The sequence below is a fragment of the Oncorhynchus gorbuscha genome, linkage group LG24 (assembly GCF_021184085.1).
Source record: "Oncorhynchus gorbuscha isolate QuinsamMale2020 ecotype Even-year linkage group LG24, OgorEven_v1.0, whole genome shotgun sequence".
Taxonomy (NCBI): domain Eukaryota; kingdom Metazoa; phylum Chordata; class Actinopteri; order Salmoniformes; family Salmonidae; genus Oncorhynchus; species Oncorhynchus gorbuscha.
The window spans coordinates 41,454,418-41,473,889 of record NC_060196.1 but is presented as its reverse complement, the minus strand read 5'-3'; the positions used below and the strand labels follow the sequence as shown (position 1 = coordinate 41,473,889).

The window sequence follows — 19,472 nt, the reverse complement described above, 5'->3', positions numbered from 1 at the left end:
AAACACGTACTATGCAACATGGGGACTGACTGACATACAGGGCCACAGGATGCAGCAGACTTCAGAGTTACAGACAAACTCCTTGCTGAGTCGGTCTTCTAGTCCTCCTCTCCCTCAGACTCAGACTCTACAGGGGAAAATAAACAAGGAGAACTACTAAACAGCTACTCTTACTGATGAAAACAGGAATTACAGTTTAGAGCACATTACAGCCCAACAGGAAGTCTATTGAATGTTAATAGTCCAGTTTCATTGATTCAACAATAATTTTCTGAAAATGCAATGTTTTTCTATTCAGTTATTGATTAGGTTACCTGTAACTGTAACCTTTAACCTGTATTTAAATGTAAACGTTACCTTCTTCTGCATTTTGCAGCCACTCAACAAACTTCTTCATCTGCTCGACAAAGACACCTTTCCCTTTGGTGGTGTGAGTGTCTTTGTACCACCTCAGAATGGCCTCCTCACTCAAAACGTCAGCTGGGTGGAGAGAGGAGAGAGAACAGGCACAATTAGCATAGCACCACAAGGAGAAGTTACAGTGTATAAAAAAAATGGAAATATCAGATTTACATAAGTATTCAGACCCTTTACTCAGTACTTTGTTGAAGCACCGTTGACAGCTATTACAGCCTTGAGTCTTTGGTATGATGCTACAATCTTGGCACACCTATATTGGGAGTTTCTCCTATTCTTCTCTGCAGATCCTCTCAAGCTCTGTCAGGTTGGATGGGGAGCGTTGCTGCACAGCTATTTTCAGGTCTCTCCAGAGATGTTAGATTGGGTTCAAGACCGGACTCTGGCTGGGATACAAGGACATTCAGAGACTTGTCCCAAAGCTACTCCTGCGTTGTCTTGGCTGTGTGCTTAGGGTCGATGTCTGTTGGAAGGTGAACCTTCGCCCCAGCCTGAGGTCCTGAGCGCTCTGAAGCAGGTTTTCATCAAGGATCTCTGTACTTTGCCGATCCTGACTAGTCTCCCAATCCCTGCCGCTGAAAACATCCCCACAGCATGATGCCTCCACCACCATGCTTTACCGTAGGGATGGTTCCAGGTTTCCTCCAGACACTTGGCTTTCAGGCCAAAGAATTGAATGTTGGTTTCATCAGACCAGAGAATCTTGTTTCAAACTCCAAGCGGGCTGTCATGTGCCTTTTACGAAGGGTTGCTTCCGCCTGGCCACTTAATCATAAAGGCCTGATTGGTGGAGTACCGCAGAGATGGGAGAATCTTCCAGAAGGACAATTATCTCCACAGAGGAACTCTAGAGCTCTGCCAGAGTGACCATTGGGTTCTTAGTCACCTCCCTGACCAAGGCCCTTCTCCCCCAATTGCTCAGTTTGGCCAGGCGGCCAGCTCTAGGAAGAGTCTTGGTGGTTCCAAACTTCTTCCATTAAAGAATGGAGGCCACTGTGTTCTTGGGGACCTTCAAAGCCGCAGAAATGTTTTGGTACCCATCCCCAGAATTGTGCCGACACTCCTGTCGGAGCTCTACAAACAATTCCTTTGACTTCATGGCTTGGTTTCTGCTCTGACAGGTTAACTGTGGGACCTTTTATAGACAGGTGTGTGCCTTTCCAAATCATGTCCAATCAATTGAATCCAATCAATTGAATTTACCACAGGAGGACTCCAATCAAGTAGTAGAAACATCTCAAGGATGATTAATGGAAACAGGATGCACCTGAACTCAATTTCAAGTCTCATAGCAAAGGGTCTGAATACTTATGTAAATACATTTAAAAAAATGTTTTCTACATTTTCAAAAATGTCTAAAAACCTGTTTTCACTTTGTCATTATGGGGTATTGTGTGTAGATTGATGAACAAAATCCATTTCATCCATTTTAGAATAAGGGTGTAACGTAACAAAATCCGAATGCACTCTGATATTGAAATTTCAGTTTACTTCCTAAATTGAAATGCAATTGACTGCAACCTGACTACTAAGACAAATGAAAGAGAGACCCTTTCTTTTTCTACAGAGAAATTGTGTGAAACAGTGTTCTGTATAAGATAATACTGACCTTTGTAGAAGAGCACCACTATCTTGGAGAAGGACTTCATGAAGTGGATATTGTCATAGCAGTACTCCTGGATCCTCAGTAGCAGCACCAGCTCTGACTGGCCCTGGGTGCTGAACGCTGCTAGCAGGGGGGCATAATGCTGGAGGGGAGAGGATACACACCCCATAAACAAAGTCATTCATTCCTGGTTGATGTCAGTGTTCGAGGTGTTTGAGAGCCTCCAGTGACCAGCTCTCATATTGTTATAGAGTGGTTAGGTTAGGAGTGATTTATGTTATTAATGGTTGATGTTATGATAACATACTTTAAGGTGTTTGAGGGCCTCCAGTGACCAGCTCTCATATTGTTATAGAGTGGTTTTAGGTTAGGAGTGATTTATGTTATTAATGGTTGATGTTATGATAACATACTTTAAGGTGTTTGAGGGCCTCCAGTGACCAGCTCTCATATTGTTATAGAGTGGTTAGGTTAGGAGTGATTTATGTTATTAATGGTTGATGTTATGATAACATACTTTAAGGTGTTTGAGGGCCTCCAGTGACCAGCTCTCATATTGTTATAGAGTGGTTAGGTTAGGAGTGATTTATGTTATTAATGGTTGATGTTATGATAACATACTTTAAGGTGTTTGAGGGCTTGCTCGGTGACCAACTCCTCCTTCTTGTTCCACTCCACAGCATTCATGAGAATGTTCCACAGCAGACCAATCACAGCTTGCTCCTGGAGAGCACTCCTCTTCATCTCCTCCTTCACATACACCACCATCTAGAACCACAGAATAATAACTCTTGACTGTCCATTATCTTGTGGAGAATGGAATGTATTATTTTTGCTTATATAACCCAACCCAGAGATAAACACACTCCAATGAAGGGTTGGAAACACAGGGTGAGGCGCAAATGCAGCTATATTGGCGCTTGTTCAAGTGTACAACGGCAGGACATGGCATCTGGTACTGTACCTCTCGTATGGGGCAGTCCTGAGAGAGACGCTCCTGCAGTTCTTTCTGTAGCTCCTTGCGTGTTCCCTGAGACTGCTGCACACGCATGAAGTCTGACAGTTCCTTTAGCCCCGCCTCATTGAAGTACTTGGAGAAATGCTCCACGTTCTGCTTGCTGGCAGGAAACAGCTCCTAGAGAAACAACAAGTCGAGGCTCAAACAACTTCCATTGATCTTCAACCCTAAAAATTGACACAACAGCCCCCTCTTGTGGCTGAAATAGAATAGGAGCACAATAAAAGAGGCTCTCTAACCTCTAGGCAAGTGGTTCCCAACCTTTTCCATTTCGGGGACTACCAAATCACTGTCAAACGCTCTTGAGAACCACCAAGTCTTTTTTTAACATCAGGTTGGAAATTACTGCTCTAGGCTAACTGCCTAAAGGGTTTCTTACCAGGAGTTTCTTATCCAGGTTAGCCTTCCTCAGGGCTGAGGTGACTGCATTGGCATCTTTCTCAGATATCCATGCCTTGAACAGTTTCACCGCAAAGGACGCAGAGATACCTGCAATATACCAAGAATAAGAGAACAACTTGGAAGAAGCTATAAATATATGCCTCAAGAAATCAAACCCCCCCTACACACACTCACCTTCCTTGACAACATTGTCGCTGAAGAGGCTGGTGAGGATGGGCGGGGGCAGAGTGCCATTAGCCAATAGGATACCAGTCAACATAGCCAGTTTGGTTTGCTCTGATTCACTGAATGCCTTCAGGAACAGCAAAAGCTACACACGATAAAATCAATCAATCAATCAAGACAATTATGTAAACTAAAGAAAATAGATACAAAATGCCTAAACACCTTAAGATATGACATCACCAGAAGTACTTAGGAGAATGAAAAACTGAAGTAGATCAGTTAGGGACTTCACATGAGAGTATTTCCTGTGAATACTTTACCTTTTTGATTTCCTCCTCAAAGGCATTCTGCAGGTACTTGTACCTCCTGATAAGCTTGTTAAAAACCTAGAGAAACACAAAGTCGCACAGAGGGACATGAGATTCAGTCACAGACAGAGGGCTGGAAGGGAGACAGTGAGAGAGAGCGAGACAGCGTGAGAACAGCAACACAACTAGACCCAACCAAATCATGAGAAAACAAAAGGATAATTACTTGACACATTGGAATGAATTAACAAAAAGACAGAGCAAACTAGAATGATATTTGGCCCTAAACAGAGAGTACACAGTGGCAGAATACCTGACCACTGTGACTGACCCTAAACAGAGAGTACACAGTGGCAGAATACCTGACCACTGTGACTGACCCTAAACAGAGAGTACACAGTGGCAGAATACCTGACCACTGTGACTGACCCTAAACAGAGAGTACACAGTGGCAGAATACCTGACCACTGTGACTGACCCTAAACAGAGAGTACACAGTGGCAGAATACCTGACCACTGTGACTGACCCTAAACAGAGAATACACAGTGGCAGAATACCTGACCACTGTGACTGACCCTAAACAGAGAGTACACAGTGACAGAATACCTGACCACTGTGACTGACCCTACACAGAGAGTACATAGTGGCAGAATACCTGACCACTGTGACTGACCCTAAACAGAGAGTACACAGTGGCAGAATACCTGACCACTGTGACTGACCCTAAACAGAGAGTACACAGTGGCAGAATACCTGACCACTGTGACTGAACCTAAACATAGAGTACACAGTGGCAGAATACCTGACCACTGTGACTGACCCTAAACAGAGAGAACAGTGGCAGAATACCTGACCACTGTGACTGACCATACACAGAGAGAACAGTGGCAGAATACCTGACCACTGTGACTGACCCTAAACAGAGAGAACAGTGGCAGAATACCTGACCACTGTGACTGACCCTAAACAGAGAGAACAGTGGCAGAATACCTGACCACTGTGACTGACCCTAAACAGAGAGAACACAGTGGCAGAATACCTGACCACTGTGACTGACCCTAAACAGAGAGTACACAGTGGCAGAATACCTGACCACTGTGACTGACCCTAAACAGAGAGTACACAGTGGCAGAATACCTGACCACTGTGACTGACCCTACACAGAGAGTACATAGTGGCAGAATACCTGACCACTGTGACTGACCCTAAACAGAGAGTACACAGTGGCAGAATACCTAACCACTGTGACTGACCCTAAACAGAGAGTACACAGTGGCAGAATACCTGACCACTGTGACTGACCCTAAACAGAGAGAACAGTGGCAGAATACCTGACCACTGTGACTGACCCTACACAGAGAGAACAGTGGCAGAATACCTGACCACTGTGACTGACCCTAAACAGAGAGAACAGTGGCAGAATACCTGACCACTGTGACTGGCCCTAAACAGAGAGTACACAGTGGCAGAATACCTGACCACTGTGACTGACCCTAAACAGAGAGAACACAGTGGCAGAATACCTGACCACTGTGACTGACCCTAAACAGAGAGAACACAGTGGCAGAATACCTGACCACTGTGACTGACCCTAAACAGAGAATACACAGTGGCAGAATACCTGACCACTGTGACTGACCCTAAACAGAGAGTACACAGTGACAGAATACCTGACCACTGTGACTGACCCTACACAGAGAGTACATAGTGGCAGAATACCTGACCACTGTGACTGACCCTAAACAGAGAGTACACAGTGGCAGAATACCTGACCACTGTGACTGACCCTAAACAGAGAGTACACAGGGCAGAATACCTGACCACTGTGACTGACCCTAAACATAGAGTACACAGTGGCAGAATACCTGACCACTGTGACTGACCCTAAACAGAGAGACACAGTGGCAGAATACCTGACCACTGTGACTGACCCTAAACAGAGAGAACAGTGGCAGAATACCTGACCACTGTGACTGACCCTACACAGAGAGAACAGTGGCAGAATACCTGACCACTGTGACTGACCCTAAACAGAGAGAACAGTGGCAGAATACCTGACCACTGTGACTGGCCCTAAACAGAGAGTACACAGTGGCAGAATACCTGACCACTGTGACTGACCCTAAACAGAGAGTACACAGTGGCAGAATACCTGACCACTGTGACTGACCCTAAACAGAGAGAACACAGTGGCAGAATACCTGACCATTGTGACTGGCCCTAAACAGAGAGAACACAGTGGCAGAATACCTGACCATTGTGACTGACCCTAAACAGAGAGAACAGTGGCAGAATACCTGACCACTGTGACTGACCCTAAACAGAGAGAACACAGTGGCAGAATACCTGACCACTGTGACTGACCCTAAACAGAGAGAACAGTGGCAGAATACCTGACCACTGTGACTGACCCTAAACAGAGAGTACACAGTGGCAGAATACCTGACCACTGTGACTGACCCTAAACAGAGAGAACACAGTGGCAGAATACCTGACCACTGTGACTGACCCTAAACAGAGAGAACAGTGGCAGAATACCTGACCACTGTGACTGACCCTAAACAGAGAGTACACAGTGGCAGAATACCTGACCACTGTGACTGACCCTAAACAGAGAGTACATAGTGGCAGAATACCTGACCACTGTGACTGACCCTAAACAGAGAGTACACAGTGGCAGAATACCTGACCACTGTGACTGACCCTAAACAGAGAGAACACAATGGCAGAATACCTGACCACTGTGACTGACCCTAAACAGGGAGAGAACAGTGGCAGAATACCTGACCACTGTGACTGACCCTAAACAGAGAGACACAGTGGCAGAATACCTGACCACTGTGACTGACCCTAAACAGAGAGTACACAGTGGCAGAATACCTGACCACTGTGAAAGAACACAGTGGCAGAATACCTGATCACTGTGACCCCTGCAGGACCTGGCATCCTTTCAGACTCCCTCCTCTCTACAATTTCCTCCTCTGTCTCTGCTCTAAAGCCACTTTCTACCACGCTGTTCCAAGCACTGCCTACAAAATGAGGAAACTGAGCTGCCACTTCCTCCTCCTCCAAATCCTCCGACCCCTAGAGACATTCTCTGCAGATGACTGTACCAACCTTTTGAAAAGAAGGTCGGAGGTTACATCCGATCCTCGTTTGCTAAGTCAAACGACACCGCTGGTTCTGCTCACACTGCCCTACCCTGTGCTCTGACCTCTTTCTCCCCTCTCTCTCCAGATGAAATCTCGCGTCTTGTGACGGCCGGCCGCCCAACAACCTGCCCGCTTGACCCTATCCCCTCCTCTCTTCTCCAGACCATTTCCGGAGACCTTCTCCCTTACCTCACCTCGCTCATCAACTCATCCCTGACCGTTGGCTACGTCCCTTCCGTCTTCAAGAGAGCGAGAGTTGCACCCCTTCTGAAAAAACCTACACTCGATCCCTCCGATGTCAACAATTACAGACCAGTATCCATGGGCTTTCTTTTCTCTCCAAAACTCTTAACGTGCCGTTTTAGCTTGTCCCGATCTCTCTCTGAATGACTTTTACCAAATCAGTTTTCAAGACTGGAATTCAACTGAGACTGTAAGTCGCCTCTGAATAAGACCGCTCCGCAAATCTGACTAAAACATTTACATTTGCATTTAATCCTTTAGCAGATCTTATCCAGAGCGACTTCAACTGTGAACCATCAGATCCAGTGGAACAGCCACTTTACAATAGTGCATCTAAATATTTTAAGGGGGGATCTGAGAAGGATTACTTTATCCTACGCTTAAAGAGGTGGGGTTTCGTCCTACCTGAAGGTCGCTTACCAGGTGGCGTGGCGAGAATCTGGGCTGTGTCTCCTCACCACGCGCTCTCACCACTGGTGTCCCCCAGGGCTCTGTTCTTGGCCCTCTCCTATTCTCGCTAGACACCAAGTCACTTGGCTCTGTCATAACCTCACATGGTCTCTCTTATCATTGCTATGCAGACGACACACAATTAATCTTCCCTTTCCCCCTTTGGGTGACCAGGGCCTGATCAGAGCCTGGAGACATATCAGTGTGGTGACGGATCACCACCTCAAGCTGAACCGTCGGCAAGACACCATGGTCTTCCTCCCGGGGAAGGACTGCCCGTTCCATGATCTGGAAGCCAGTGGAGAACTCCATTGTGTCCTCCTCCCAGAGTGAAGAACTTGGGAAGGTCCTGAACACTACACCCTGCGGCGTTCTGGATGAGTTGTAGGGGTTTAATGGCCCAGGCAGGGGTTCATGCTCTACAACATCCGCAGAGTAATCCAGACCCAAGTGCCTCACACAGGAAGCGGCACAGGTCCTAATCCAGGAACACCGCCTCCAGGCACTTGGGAGATGACATCTCCCGTCTGGATTACTGCAACTCGCTGTTGGCTGGGCTCCCTGCCTGTGCCATTAAACCCCTTCAACTCATCCAGAACACAAGCCCGTTGTCAACCTTCCCAAGTTCTCTCAGATCATGGAACTCCTCAGTCTTCCACTGGCTTCCAGGAAGAGCAGCTCCGTCTTGCAAGACCATGGTGCTCAGGAGCTGTGAGATGGTGATCCGTCATCCACACTGATATGTCTGCTACACATGCAAACAAGGGCCACCTGGTCATCCACCTCTGGGGCCTCCCTACCACTGAGGAGAAGATTAGCCCAGTCAAAACTGTTCGCTCCCTGGCCCCCAATGATGGAACCATGTGAACTCCCTCACGACAGAGCCAGGACAGCGGAGTCAATCACCACCTTCCGGAGACACCTGAAACCCCACCTCTTTAAGGAATACCTAGGATAGGTTAAGTAATCCCTCTCACCCCACCCCTAAGTTTTAGATGCACTATTGTTAGGGTGGAGAGTGACTGTCCCACTGGATGTCATAAGGATGAATGCAGAGGAATTTGTAAGTCGCTCTGATAAGAGCGAGCAGTCTCAGTTGAATGACTTAAATCTAATGAAATGACTGACCCTGGACAGAGGTCACAGTGGCAGAATATCTGACCACTGTGACTGACCAAACAGACGAGAACACAGTGGCAGAATTTTGTGAGAAAAGAGAAACACAGGGCAGAATACCTGACCATTGTGACTTGACCCTAAACAGAGGGAACAGTGGCAGAATACCTGACCACTGTGACTGGCCTTGAAGACGGAGAGTACACAGTGGCAGAATACCTGACCACTTGACTGACCGAAACAGAGGTACACAGTGGCAGAATACCTGACCACTGGACTGACCCTACACAGAGAGTACATAGTGGCAGAATACCTGACCACTGTGACTGACCCTAAACAGAGAGTACACAGTGGCAGAATACCTGACCACTGTGACTGACCCTAAACAGAGCAGAACAGTGGCAGAATACCTGACCAGTGTGACTGACCCTAGCAAACGAGGAACAGTGGCAGAATACCTTTCCAAATGTGACTGACCCTCATCTGCAGAGAGAACAGTGGCAGAATACCTGGGACCACTGGATTCAAACAGAGAGGAGAAGTGGCAGAATACCTGACCACTGTTAGACTGGCAGATGCTTGAAACACAGTGGCAGAATACCTGGTTTGACTGACCCTAGAGACAGAGGAGGAAAATGTAGAATAGGACCACTGGATGCCCTAAACAGAGTCCACAGTGGCAGAATTCCTCCATTGTGACTGGCCCGGCTGCCAGTGGCAGAATACCTGACCTGTGAGCCCTAAAATGAGTCGAACACAGTGGCAGAATACCTGACCACTGGACTGACCCTAAACAGAGAGTACACAATGGCAGAATACCTGACCACTGTGACGACCCTAAACAGAGAGAACACAGTGGCAGAATACCTGACCACTGTGACTGACCCTAAACAGAGAGTACACAGTGGCAGAAGGTTTGACCAGACCAAGAGATGATGGATGGAAGAGGAGAGAGTACACAGTGGAGAATACCTGAAGGTTGGGACTGACCCTAAACATCCGAGTACACAGGGCAGAATACCTGACCACTGTGACTGACCCTAAACAGAGAGAAAAGGATAGAAGGTAGTGGTCACTGGAGACTTGGAGGGAGAGAACAATGAGGTTACCCAGACTGGAAGAAAAGCATTGACTAGTAAAGATGAGGTGAGCATAGCCTGCCTATTGAGAAAGGGGAAGGTGAGGGTGACATGGTCAAAAGAGGAGACAGGCTGTGGAAACTGCCTAAAAATGAGGTGGAAACTGAGTCAAAGGTAACCTCCTGCCAAATGTACGACCAGAGACATTGTGTGCGTTTGTACCAACCTGAGCATAGCGGCGGAGGTTAGCATGGTTCTCCTCGGTGGTAAACACACAATGTTCCGTCACCTTGGCCTTGTCTCCCTCATCAAGCTCATTGTGAACCACCGGGAGCTGAGAGACAAAAATGAAAGCCACCAGGGTTAAAGGTTAAATCCTGGTTGCATGGGCCTTTCATGAAATTCAAAGGCTAGGTTTTACTTGTAAGATTGGTAAGAAAGTGTCTTTTACCAGTTTAGTGGAATACACTGATTGTAAGTCGCTCTGAATAAGACCGTCTGCTATATCTGACAAAAACATCATGTATGTATAACATGTCTGTCATCTAGTTGTAAATGGATGACTCTTGATGCAGCCTGATTCAATGTTTTAATCCGTTCTTGTTTGAGGATACAGTATATGAGGGCTTAGAGTCCAAACTAGAGGTTGGCCGATTAATCGGAATGGCCGATTAATTAGGGCCGATTTCAAGTTTGTAATAACAATCCAAATCAGTATTTTTGGACACCGATTTAAATTGTTTTGAACACATTCTTATTTTCAATGACGTCCTAGGAACAGTGTCTTGCCCTGTTCAGGGGCAGAACGACAGATTTTTACCTTGTAAGCTCCGGGATTCAATCTTGCAACCTTCCAGTTAACTAACGCTAGTTCAACGCTCTAACCACCTGCTTCACATTGCACTCCACGAGGAGCCTACCTGTTACGCGAATGCAGAAAGAAGCCAAGGTAAGTTGCTGGCTAGCATTAAACTTATCTTATAAAAACAATCAATCAATCATAATCACTAGTTAACTACACATGGTTGATGATATTACTAGTTTATCTAGCGTGTCCTGCGTTGTATATAATTGATGCGGTGGCATTTGCGGAAAAAGGACTTGTCACGCCTTGGTCTTAGTATTTTGTGTTTTCTTTAATTATTTGGTCAGGCCAGGGTGTGACATGGGATTATGTTGTTGTATTTTGTATTGGGGTTTTTGTATTTGGGATCGCGGCTGATTTGGGGTGTTGTATAGGCTTGGCTGCCTGAGGCGGTTCTCAATCAGAGTCAGGTGATTCTCGTTGTCTCTGATTGGGAACCGTATTTAGGTAGCCTGGTTTCGCTTTGTATTTCGTGGGTGATTGTTCCTGTCTCTGTGTAGTGTTCACCAGATAGGCTGTATTAGGTTTCACGTTCCGTTTGTTGTTTTGTATATGTATAAGTTATTTCATGTTTCGCTCTTCATTCATTAAAGTCATGAGTAACTACCACGCTGCATTTCGGTCCGACTCTCTTTCCACAAACGAAGAACGCCGTTACAGGACTGTCGTTGCTCCAACGTGTACCTAACCATAAACATCAATGCCTTTCTTAAAATCAATACACAGAAGTATATATTTTTAATTTTTTAATCCAGGTTAGCAGACAATATTAACCAGGTGAAAATGTGTCACTTCTCTTGTGTTGAGTCAGGGTATATGCGATAATAATAAACGTTTTGTTTTCAAAATGATAGTTTCCGGATTCGACCATATTAATGACCAAAGGCTCGTATTTCTGTGTGTTATTATATTATAATTAAGTCTATGATTTGATAGAGCAGTCTGACTGAGCGGTGGTAGGCAGCAGCAGGCTCGTAAGCATTCATTCAAACAGCACTTTCGTGCATTTTGCCAGCAGCTCTTCCCTCTGCTTCAAGCATTGCGCTGTTTATGACTTCCAGCCTATCAACTCCCGAGATTAGGCTGGTGTAACTGATGGGGTGTGCGCTAATAGCGTTTCAAATGTCACTCGTTCTGAGACTTGATCTGCAATGGTAACGCAGCTTCGAGGGTGGCTGTTGTCGATGTGTTCCTGGTTCGAGCCCAGGTAGGAGCGAGGAGAGGGACGGAAGCTATATTGTTACACTGGCAATACTAAAGTGACTATAAGAACATCCAATAGTCAAAGGTATATGGAATATGGTAGAGAGAGAAATAGTCCTATAAATACTATATTAACGACAACATAAAACCTCTTACCTTGAAATATTGAAGTCTCATGTTAAAAGGAACCACCAACTTTCATATGTTCTCATGTTCTGAGCAAGGAACTTAAACGTTAGCTTTTTTACATGGCACATATTGCACTTTTACTTTCTTCTCCAAAACTTTGTTTTTGCATTATTAAACCAAATTGAACATGTTTCATGATTTATTTGAGGCTGAATTGATTTTTATTGATGTATTATATTAACAGTTAAAATAAGTGTTAATTCAGTATTGTTGTAATTGTCATTATTACAAATAAATAAAATAAAAATTGGCCGAATAATCGGGAGAGGGGTTTTTTTTGGGGGGGGGGGTCCTCCAAAAATCGGTATCGGCGTTGAAAAATCATAATCGGTCGACCTCTAGTCCAAACTGCAACCTGTATCTAATGCTTTGTCAATCGTGGTTGACTTTGAATCCATTTTTAAGGACTGTTGTGGATTAACAATACAATCAAACTAAACTGTTTTGTGTGTGTCTGAATTTGCTGCATTTGTTGCCTTCACGAGTGCATGTGTGTGAAGTGTGAACCAGGAGCTAATCCTCCATGCTAAATTTAAGGCTAATCTGGTTCCCTGAGAGGATGGTTTATTTTGGTGGATTACCAGGTTCAGCTGTAGGATCTTAATCTGATCACTCCTTTTGCTGAGAATTTTTCTTCATCCCAGGAAATGCAGATGAGCTTTGTGATAAATTTATTGAAAACCCACACTAACACAGTTATATTAAGTGTTCCACTTTTCTTGTAGCCTCTTTTGCCAGCTAATAGCCTTAGAACCGATCAAGCAACATTACCGATCAAGCAAAAAACGGTCAAATCCTGTTGCTGCAGGATTATTTAGCTGTTACGAAATAAATCAAATTAAGAGCCTACATCTGTATCCCTGGTCTCTCCCTGCCAGGGTCTTATTATAGGACTATAGGACCAGGGTAAACCTGTTATCTCTAATGGGGATTGACATGCAGAGACTGACACAGGCCTGGCAGAGAGTCCTGCGTGTGTTTGCATGCGTGTGTGCACGTGTGTATGAGCTGGATAGAGACAGACAGCAACTAAATCTACACAGATTAAACATGTCAGGATGTGAATGAGCGTGTGTGAATGTGTGTGTGCAAGAAAGATAGTGTGTATTTGGGCATGAATTACATTTCTAAAGCCTAGTACAGAGAGTGTACAATTTTCCATTCCTGCCTTATGTTCTAACAAAGTTCTCCTTTCTGATCCAGCGATATGGTACCCACTAGGGTTCATGCGGGTGCCTGCAGTCTACTGAAGAACAGTCTCTCCCGGATGTCTTTGATTATGGGAAATGACCCTGATAATCTGACAAAGCCAGCTGTGATCTGTTTGTAAATTTGTCCTTGCCTGAATGGACAGCCCGGTTACTGCGATCAGCTGGTTCATGGATGGACACTGGGGGACAGTAACACTGTGCACAGTGCTGATACAAAGGACCATGATGTTCCACCACTGAGCTGACACCGTGCAGATACCCATAACACTGTAGCTACCTTAATATAACACCTAGCGACATCATCAAGTGGTGCAGACCTCTTAATGGCTAAGAAGGTGGACGGACAGTCCTGGGACCTGGGTTTGAGTCCCGGTTGCGCTGCCTGCTAAATTCACTACACTCTTCCACTCACCCAGCATGCTCCCAGCGATGAGGATGTCGAAGAGGGTGTCGGCATAGCGACGGTAGTCGAGTCGGGAACCGGTAACGTCCAAGAACTTAGCTACAGCATCGAGGTCTCCTCCTGCTTCGTTGAGGCCCAGAACAATTGTGTCTCTGAAAACTGTGGGCTCAAACTTCTCCTTTTCATCTGGGTGGGGAGGGACAAGACAGAGGAGGACAGTGTTGTACTGTAGGTACACTAATGTCTATCAAACCCTAACACAGATAACATCAGAAAAGAAGGTATGGTGAACCATGCATAATATATACCGTATGTCAGGGATCCTCAACTAGAGCTGATGGTCAGGGGACCGGAACAAAAATCATTTGTAGATTTCAAATTGACTGTAAGAAGCCCAAACATATATAATATTTGACTAAATCATGTCAAATCTAGTTTACATTTGTATAAAATCTTTCTATTATGCGTGGGAATACTTTGGAACAAATTTCCAAACTTTAAATAACTTGGAGCAGATTTGCTGGTGTTTTTACACTCTTTTATGTCCAACAACAAAAAATACTTGCTTCATTTATTTTTGCTCCAAAATAAAATGTCAGTTACAAAAATGATCTCTAGGGCTAAAAGTCAATACATATTGTATAGCTACAGCGGTACATTTGGAAGCGTCACAGTCAGCTATTCAGTTCCCCAGTCAATGTGTGATGAAGACAAGGGACACTGCAGTGATGGGACACTAGCTGCTATTTGGCCTGGTGGAGGGTTAGCCTCCCTGATTAATCCTCTGTGTTTTTCACAAAGAACACATTGTCCAAATGATGTCCTCTTCATTAATAGCTCTCTGGGTATCAACACACTGATCAAGAGAATGAACAAGGGGCCTCACGGAGTATGAACGAAATGTTCCTACAACACTACATGTCCTTCTGCTCGGTGAGTAATGTTCATAACAACACCCACTGTACTGGGAGGAAGTTCAGCTATAGCCTGGTCCTAGATTTGTTTGTGATGTCATGCCTGGAAGTTGCCAAAACACCACAAACAGATCTGGGACAAGGCTAGTTCAGCTCTGCCTTGTGTCCTGCCAATGCTGTCAGCAACAGTGACATGCTCCACTCACGCTGAGACTAGGTGTGACTTGGTCACACACCGATGCTGTGACATTCTAGAAACTTCAACACCTTAATGACTGGGAGCCAGTCATTGCAGTAGGTATTGTGTAAGAGGGAATGTCAAGCCACAACAGAGAGATGAAACAGAACCCTAGAAGCGAAGAGTGTTTATAGTCGGTGTTTATGTGTGGAGAGGAGAGAGAAGAGGACAGAAGAAGAGAGAAGACAGGAGAAGAGGAGGAACGTAAAGGAGAACCCTGCTATCCCTTTGCTGGTCCCTTACCAAGAAGCAGATCTTAATAGAAGAGATATGAGCTACAAGTGTGCATTGACAACTTAAAAAATAATCAAGACATTTTAGAGTCTCAAAGACTGGTTCAATTATCTGGTATTGCAACTTAACACGGTCTGTTGTCTTGACAAGATATTGGTATTGCAATTTAACACCATGCATGTTGTCTTGCCAACATATTGTACGTGGTAAACATTAGGCATTGACATCGCACGTAGACAGCCGTCTGTGGTCGTAACGCAACTCACCCCTTTTCCTGGTCTTGAACCGCTGGCCTGTTAGCACTGGCTTCTGCTGCTTACCGGTATTCATAAAAGTCCTGAGGAAAACAAATCCAGAAATGGGAAATGAGCAGACCATATACAACATGGTGAACACACAACACTACCATTCCATTTAATGACAGAATGTCTTCGTTTCTGTCAACGTGCCATATTTAACGGTCCGCAACATCATTTCTAGGCTATATCTTAATAAATATGTCGTACATTTACTATGGTAAAGTTATTTATACATGTGTTAATATGCCCAAAAATGTACTGTGACATTTTACTAATAGTTGACAAACAAATTCAATAATAGTTCATTAAACCTCAAACCTTCAGCAAATCTTCAGATGTCAGTTGAAAGCTCTATGCTTACCAGCTGTGATTCCCTCTTAGCAGTGACAGTGAGTTAGAGAAAGAATTCACTTAATGCTCTGTGAGTGTCTGAGACTTGTCCAGTCTGTCAACCTTGTGCCCTGTACTATACACCTGTCAAAGGTTTGGACACACCTCATTCAAAGGTTTTTATTTCTACTCTTTTCTACATTTTAGAATAATAGTGAAGACATAAAAACTATGAAATATCACTTATTTTTCAACAGGAAAATGACCAAAAACACACCTCCAGGCTGTGTAAGAGCTATTTGACCAAGAAGGAGAGTGATGGTGTGCTGCATCATGACCTGGCCTCCACAATCACCCAACGTCCACCCAATTGAGATGGTTTGGGATTAGTTGGACCACAGTGTGAAGGAAAAACAGCCAACAAGTGCTCAGCATATGTGGGAACTCCGTCAAGACCGTTGGAAAAGCATTCCTCATGAATCTGGTTGAGAGAATGCCAAGAGCTGTCATCAAGGCAAATGGCGGCTAATTTTAGTTTTTTGGTTACGACATGATTCCATATAATTTATTTCATAGTTTTGATGTATTCACTATTATTCTACAATGTAGAAAATAGTAAAAATAAATGAAAATCCTTGAATGAGTAGGTGTTCTAAAACTTGACAGATTGTATGCCAACTCACACTTGTCCTCGTCCACACAGCACAAGTCTCCGTCTCTCTTATTACAAAAAGGACATGAATGACCACAGGGATACACATGCACGGTTGGTACAAGCTAACTGCATCTGATCCAATGAGAGATACTAACAATTGGACACTGAGTGCACAGTCCTCCTTGGGACAGACGGTGAGACAGGCCAGTACAAGAGGGTCAAAGGGATTAAAGAATCTTATAATCTACTGTACCACACCAAAACATGTTGTCTGGAGGAGATTCCAAAGAGCAAACTGTAGTAACCTGGTCCTAGATCCAGATGTTCTTTAGACAACTTCTGAATATGGTTGACATGCCATTAGGGATGTCCCCTACTTTAAAAAAAATAATCTTGGTTTCGACCAATCGATTAGTCAAAATGTTTAAACTTGTATTTTAACACACCATATGTTTGAATAAAATCAGCTATATGTAGGCTACTGAGCTTGTCTGATGCTTTAAGCACTGCAATTAAAAATGAAGACAAATTACTAAAGAGGGAGCCAGATATAAATACAGCCTAACCAGAAGAAAAAACCTGTTCCGACCCTCCTCCTCCCGCTGCTGCTGGCCTTCACAGATTCTGCCATTAAGCTCCTGAAGTTGCTGGTATAGGCTACACCAGCGGTCGGCAACCTTTTTCAATTGTAGTGCCAAGTTATCGTACCATTTCTACTGATCTGCGTGCAAGTTATGATACTCATATGCACATTTTCGTGGAACAGTTTCATTACTTTTGAGATATGAAGACTATTATAAATGAAATGTCACATGGTCAATCAAAATGCCATCTAAATTAAAATGATACAAATCTAGTAACTTCTATTGCCATTACCAATATGTAAAAGTAGCCTACATAAAGCCAACAAATATAAACACTGCAGGCCACAGGTAGAAAATATCCTGATTCCAAATTCTAAAGGCATTCACATCTGAGCTCTCTTTGTTGCAGGTGCATAGTAATAGTTGAATAACATGACTCGCTAGCTAACGTTACGTGTATGATCTTATTATTCGTATCTCAAAGCCATTTACTTTGCTAGTTATAGCCTAATGTTACATAGCTAACCTGGATCGTTTGCTACCTGCAGATTCATCTGAGAGAGAAGCGCTACCCCTGGCAGACGGATTCTGTACGGCACACATGTGTTACGTCGTGATTAGAGGTCGACCGATTATGATTTTTCACCGCCGATACCGATACATGGAGGACCAAAAAAGCCAATACCGATTAATCGGCCTTTTAATTATTATTATTATTTTTTACATTGATTTGTAATAATGACAATTACAACAATACTGAATGAACACTTATTTTAATTTAATATAATACATCAAAATAAATCATGAAACGTTCAATTTGGTTTAAATAATGCAAAAACAAAGTGTTGGAGAAATAAAAGTGCAATATGTGCCATGTAAAAAAGCTAACGTTTGAGTTCCTTGCTCAGAACGTGAGAACATATGAAAGTTGGTGGTTCTTTTTAACATGAGATGTCAGTATTCCAAGGTAAGAGGTTTTAGGTTGTAGTTAATATAGAATTTATAGGACTATTTCTCTCTATACCATTTGTATTTCATATACCTTTGACTATTGGATGTTCTTATAGGCACTATAGTATTGCCAGTGTAACAGTATAGCTTCCGTCCCTCTCCTCGCCCCTACATGGGCTCGAACCAGGAACACATCGACAACAGCCACACTTGAAGCAGCGTTTACCCATCGCTCCACAAAAGCCGCGGCCCTTGCAGGGCAAGGGGAATAACTACTCCAAGCCTCAGAGCGAGTGACGTTTGAAACGCTATTAGCGCACACCCCGCTAACTAGCCATTTCACATCGGTTACACCAGCCATTAGGCTGATAGGCTTGAAGTCATAAACAGCGCTGTGCTTGCGAAGAGTTGCTGGCAAAACGCACGAAAGTGCTGTTTGAATGAATGCTTACGAGCCTGCTGCTGCCTACCATCGCTCAGCCAAACTGCTCTATCAAATCATAGACTTAATTATAACATAATAACACACAGAAATACGAGCCTTTGGTCATTAATATGGTCGAATCCAGAAACTATTATTTCGAAAACAAAACATTTATTATTTCAGTGAAATACGGAACCGTTCGGGTGAAATCCCTAAGTCAAAATATTCCTGTTACATTGCACAACCTTCAATGTTATGTCATAATTACGTGAAATTCTGGAAAATTAGTTCGCAATGAGCCCGGCTGCCCAAACTGCTGCATATACCCTGAGTCTACGTGCAATGAACGCAAGAGAAATGACACAATTTCACCTGGTTAATATTGCCTGCTAACCTGGATTTCTTTTAGCTAAATATGCAGGGATAAAAATATATACTTCTGTGTATTGATTTTAAGAAAGGCATTGGTGTTTATGGTTTTGTACACGTTGGAGCAACGACAGTCCTTTTTCGTGAATGTGCACTGCATCGATTATTTGCAACGCAGGACACGCTAGATAAACTAGTAATATCATCAACCATGTGTAGTTATAACTAGTCATTATGATTGATTAAGTTTAATGCTAGCTAGCAACTTACCTTGGCTTCTTACTGCATTCGCGTAACTGGCGGGCTCCTCGTGACGCAGGTGGTCAGAGCGTTGGACTAGTTAAACGTAAGGTTGCAAGATTGAATCCCTGAGCTGACAAGGCAAAAATCTGTCGTTCTGCCCCTGAACAAGGCAGTTAACACACTGTTCCTAGGCCATCATTGAAAATAACTGACTTGCCTAGTTAAATAAAGATTAAATAAAGGTGTAAAAAATATATATATTATTTTTTTAAATCGACGTCCAAAATGACAGATTGTTATGAAAACTTGAAATCGTCCCTAATTAATCGGCCATTCCGATTAATTGGTCAACCTCTAGAATCAAGGCGGTCGGTCACATTTGACAAATCAAATCAAATCAAAT

General features: G+C 43.9%; 1 protein-coding gene across 1 annotated transcript in view; it reads right to left on the bottom strand.

Annotated features, from left to right (window-relative positions):
• LOC124012896 (basic leucine zipper and W2 domain-containing protein 2-like) overlaps nt 1-19,243 on the bottom strand; it is a 19,717-nt gene extending 474 nt beyond the window's left edge. The window contains 13 exon segments of the mRNA XM_046326937.1: nt 1-127; nt 358-480; nt 2,027-2,165; nt 2,645-2,791; nt 2,988-3,158; nt 3,421-3,530; nt 3,618-3,753; nt 3,929-3,994; nt 10,184-10,273; nt 10,275-10,291; nt 13,838-14,014; nt 15,481-15,551; nt 19,097-19,243. The exon segment at nt 1-127 is cut by the window's left edge and continues 474 nt beyond it. Coding sequence (XP_046182893.1) covers nt 99-127; nt 358-480; nt 2,027-2,165; nt 2,645-2,791; nt 2,988-3,158; nt 3,421-3,530; nt 3,618-3,753; nt 3,929-3,994; nt 10,184-10,273; nt 10,275-10,291; nt 13,838-14,014; nt 15,481-15,544 — 1,269 coding nt within the window. The 5' untranslated portion in view covers nt 15,545-15,551; nt 19,097-19,243 and the 3' untranslated portion in view covers nt 1-98.
• Between the last annotated feature and the right edge of the window lie 229 nt (nt 19,244-19,472).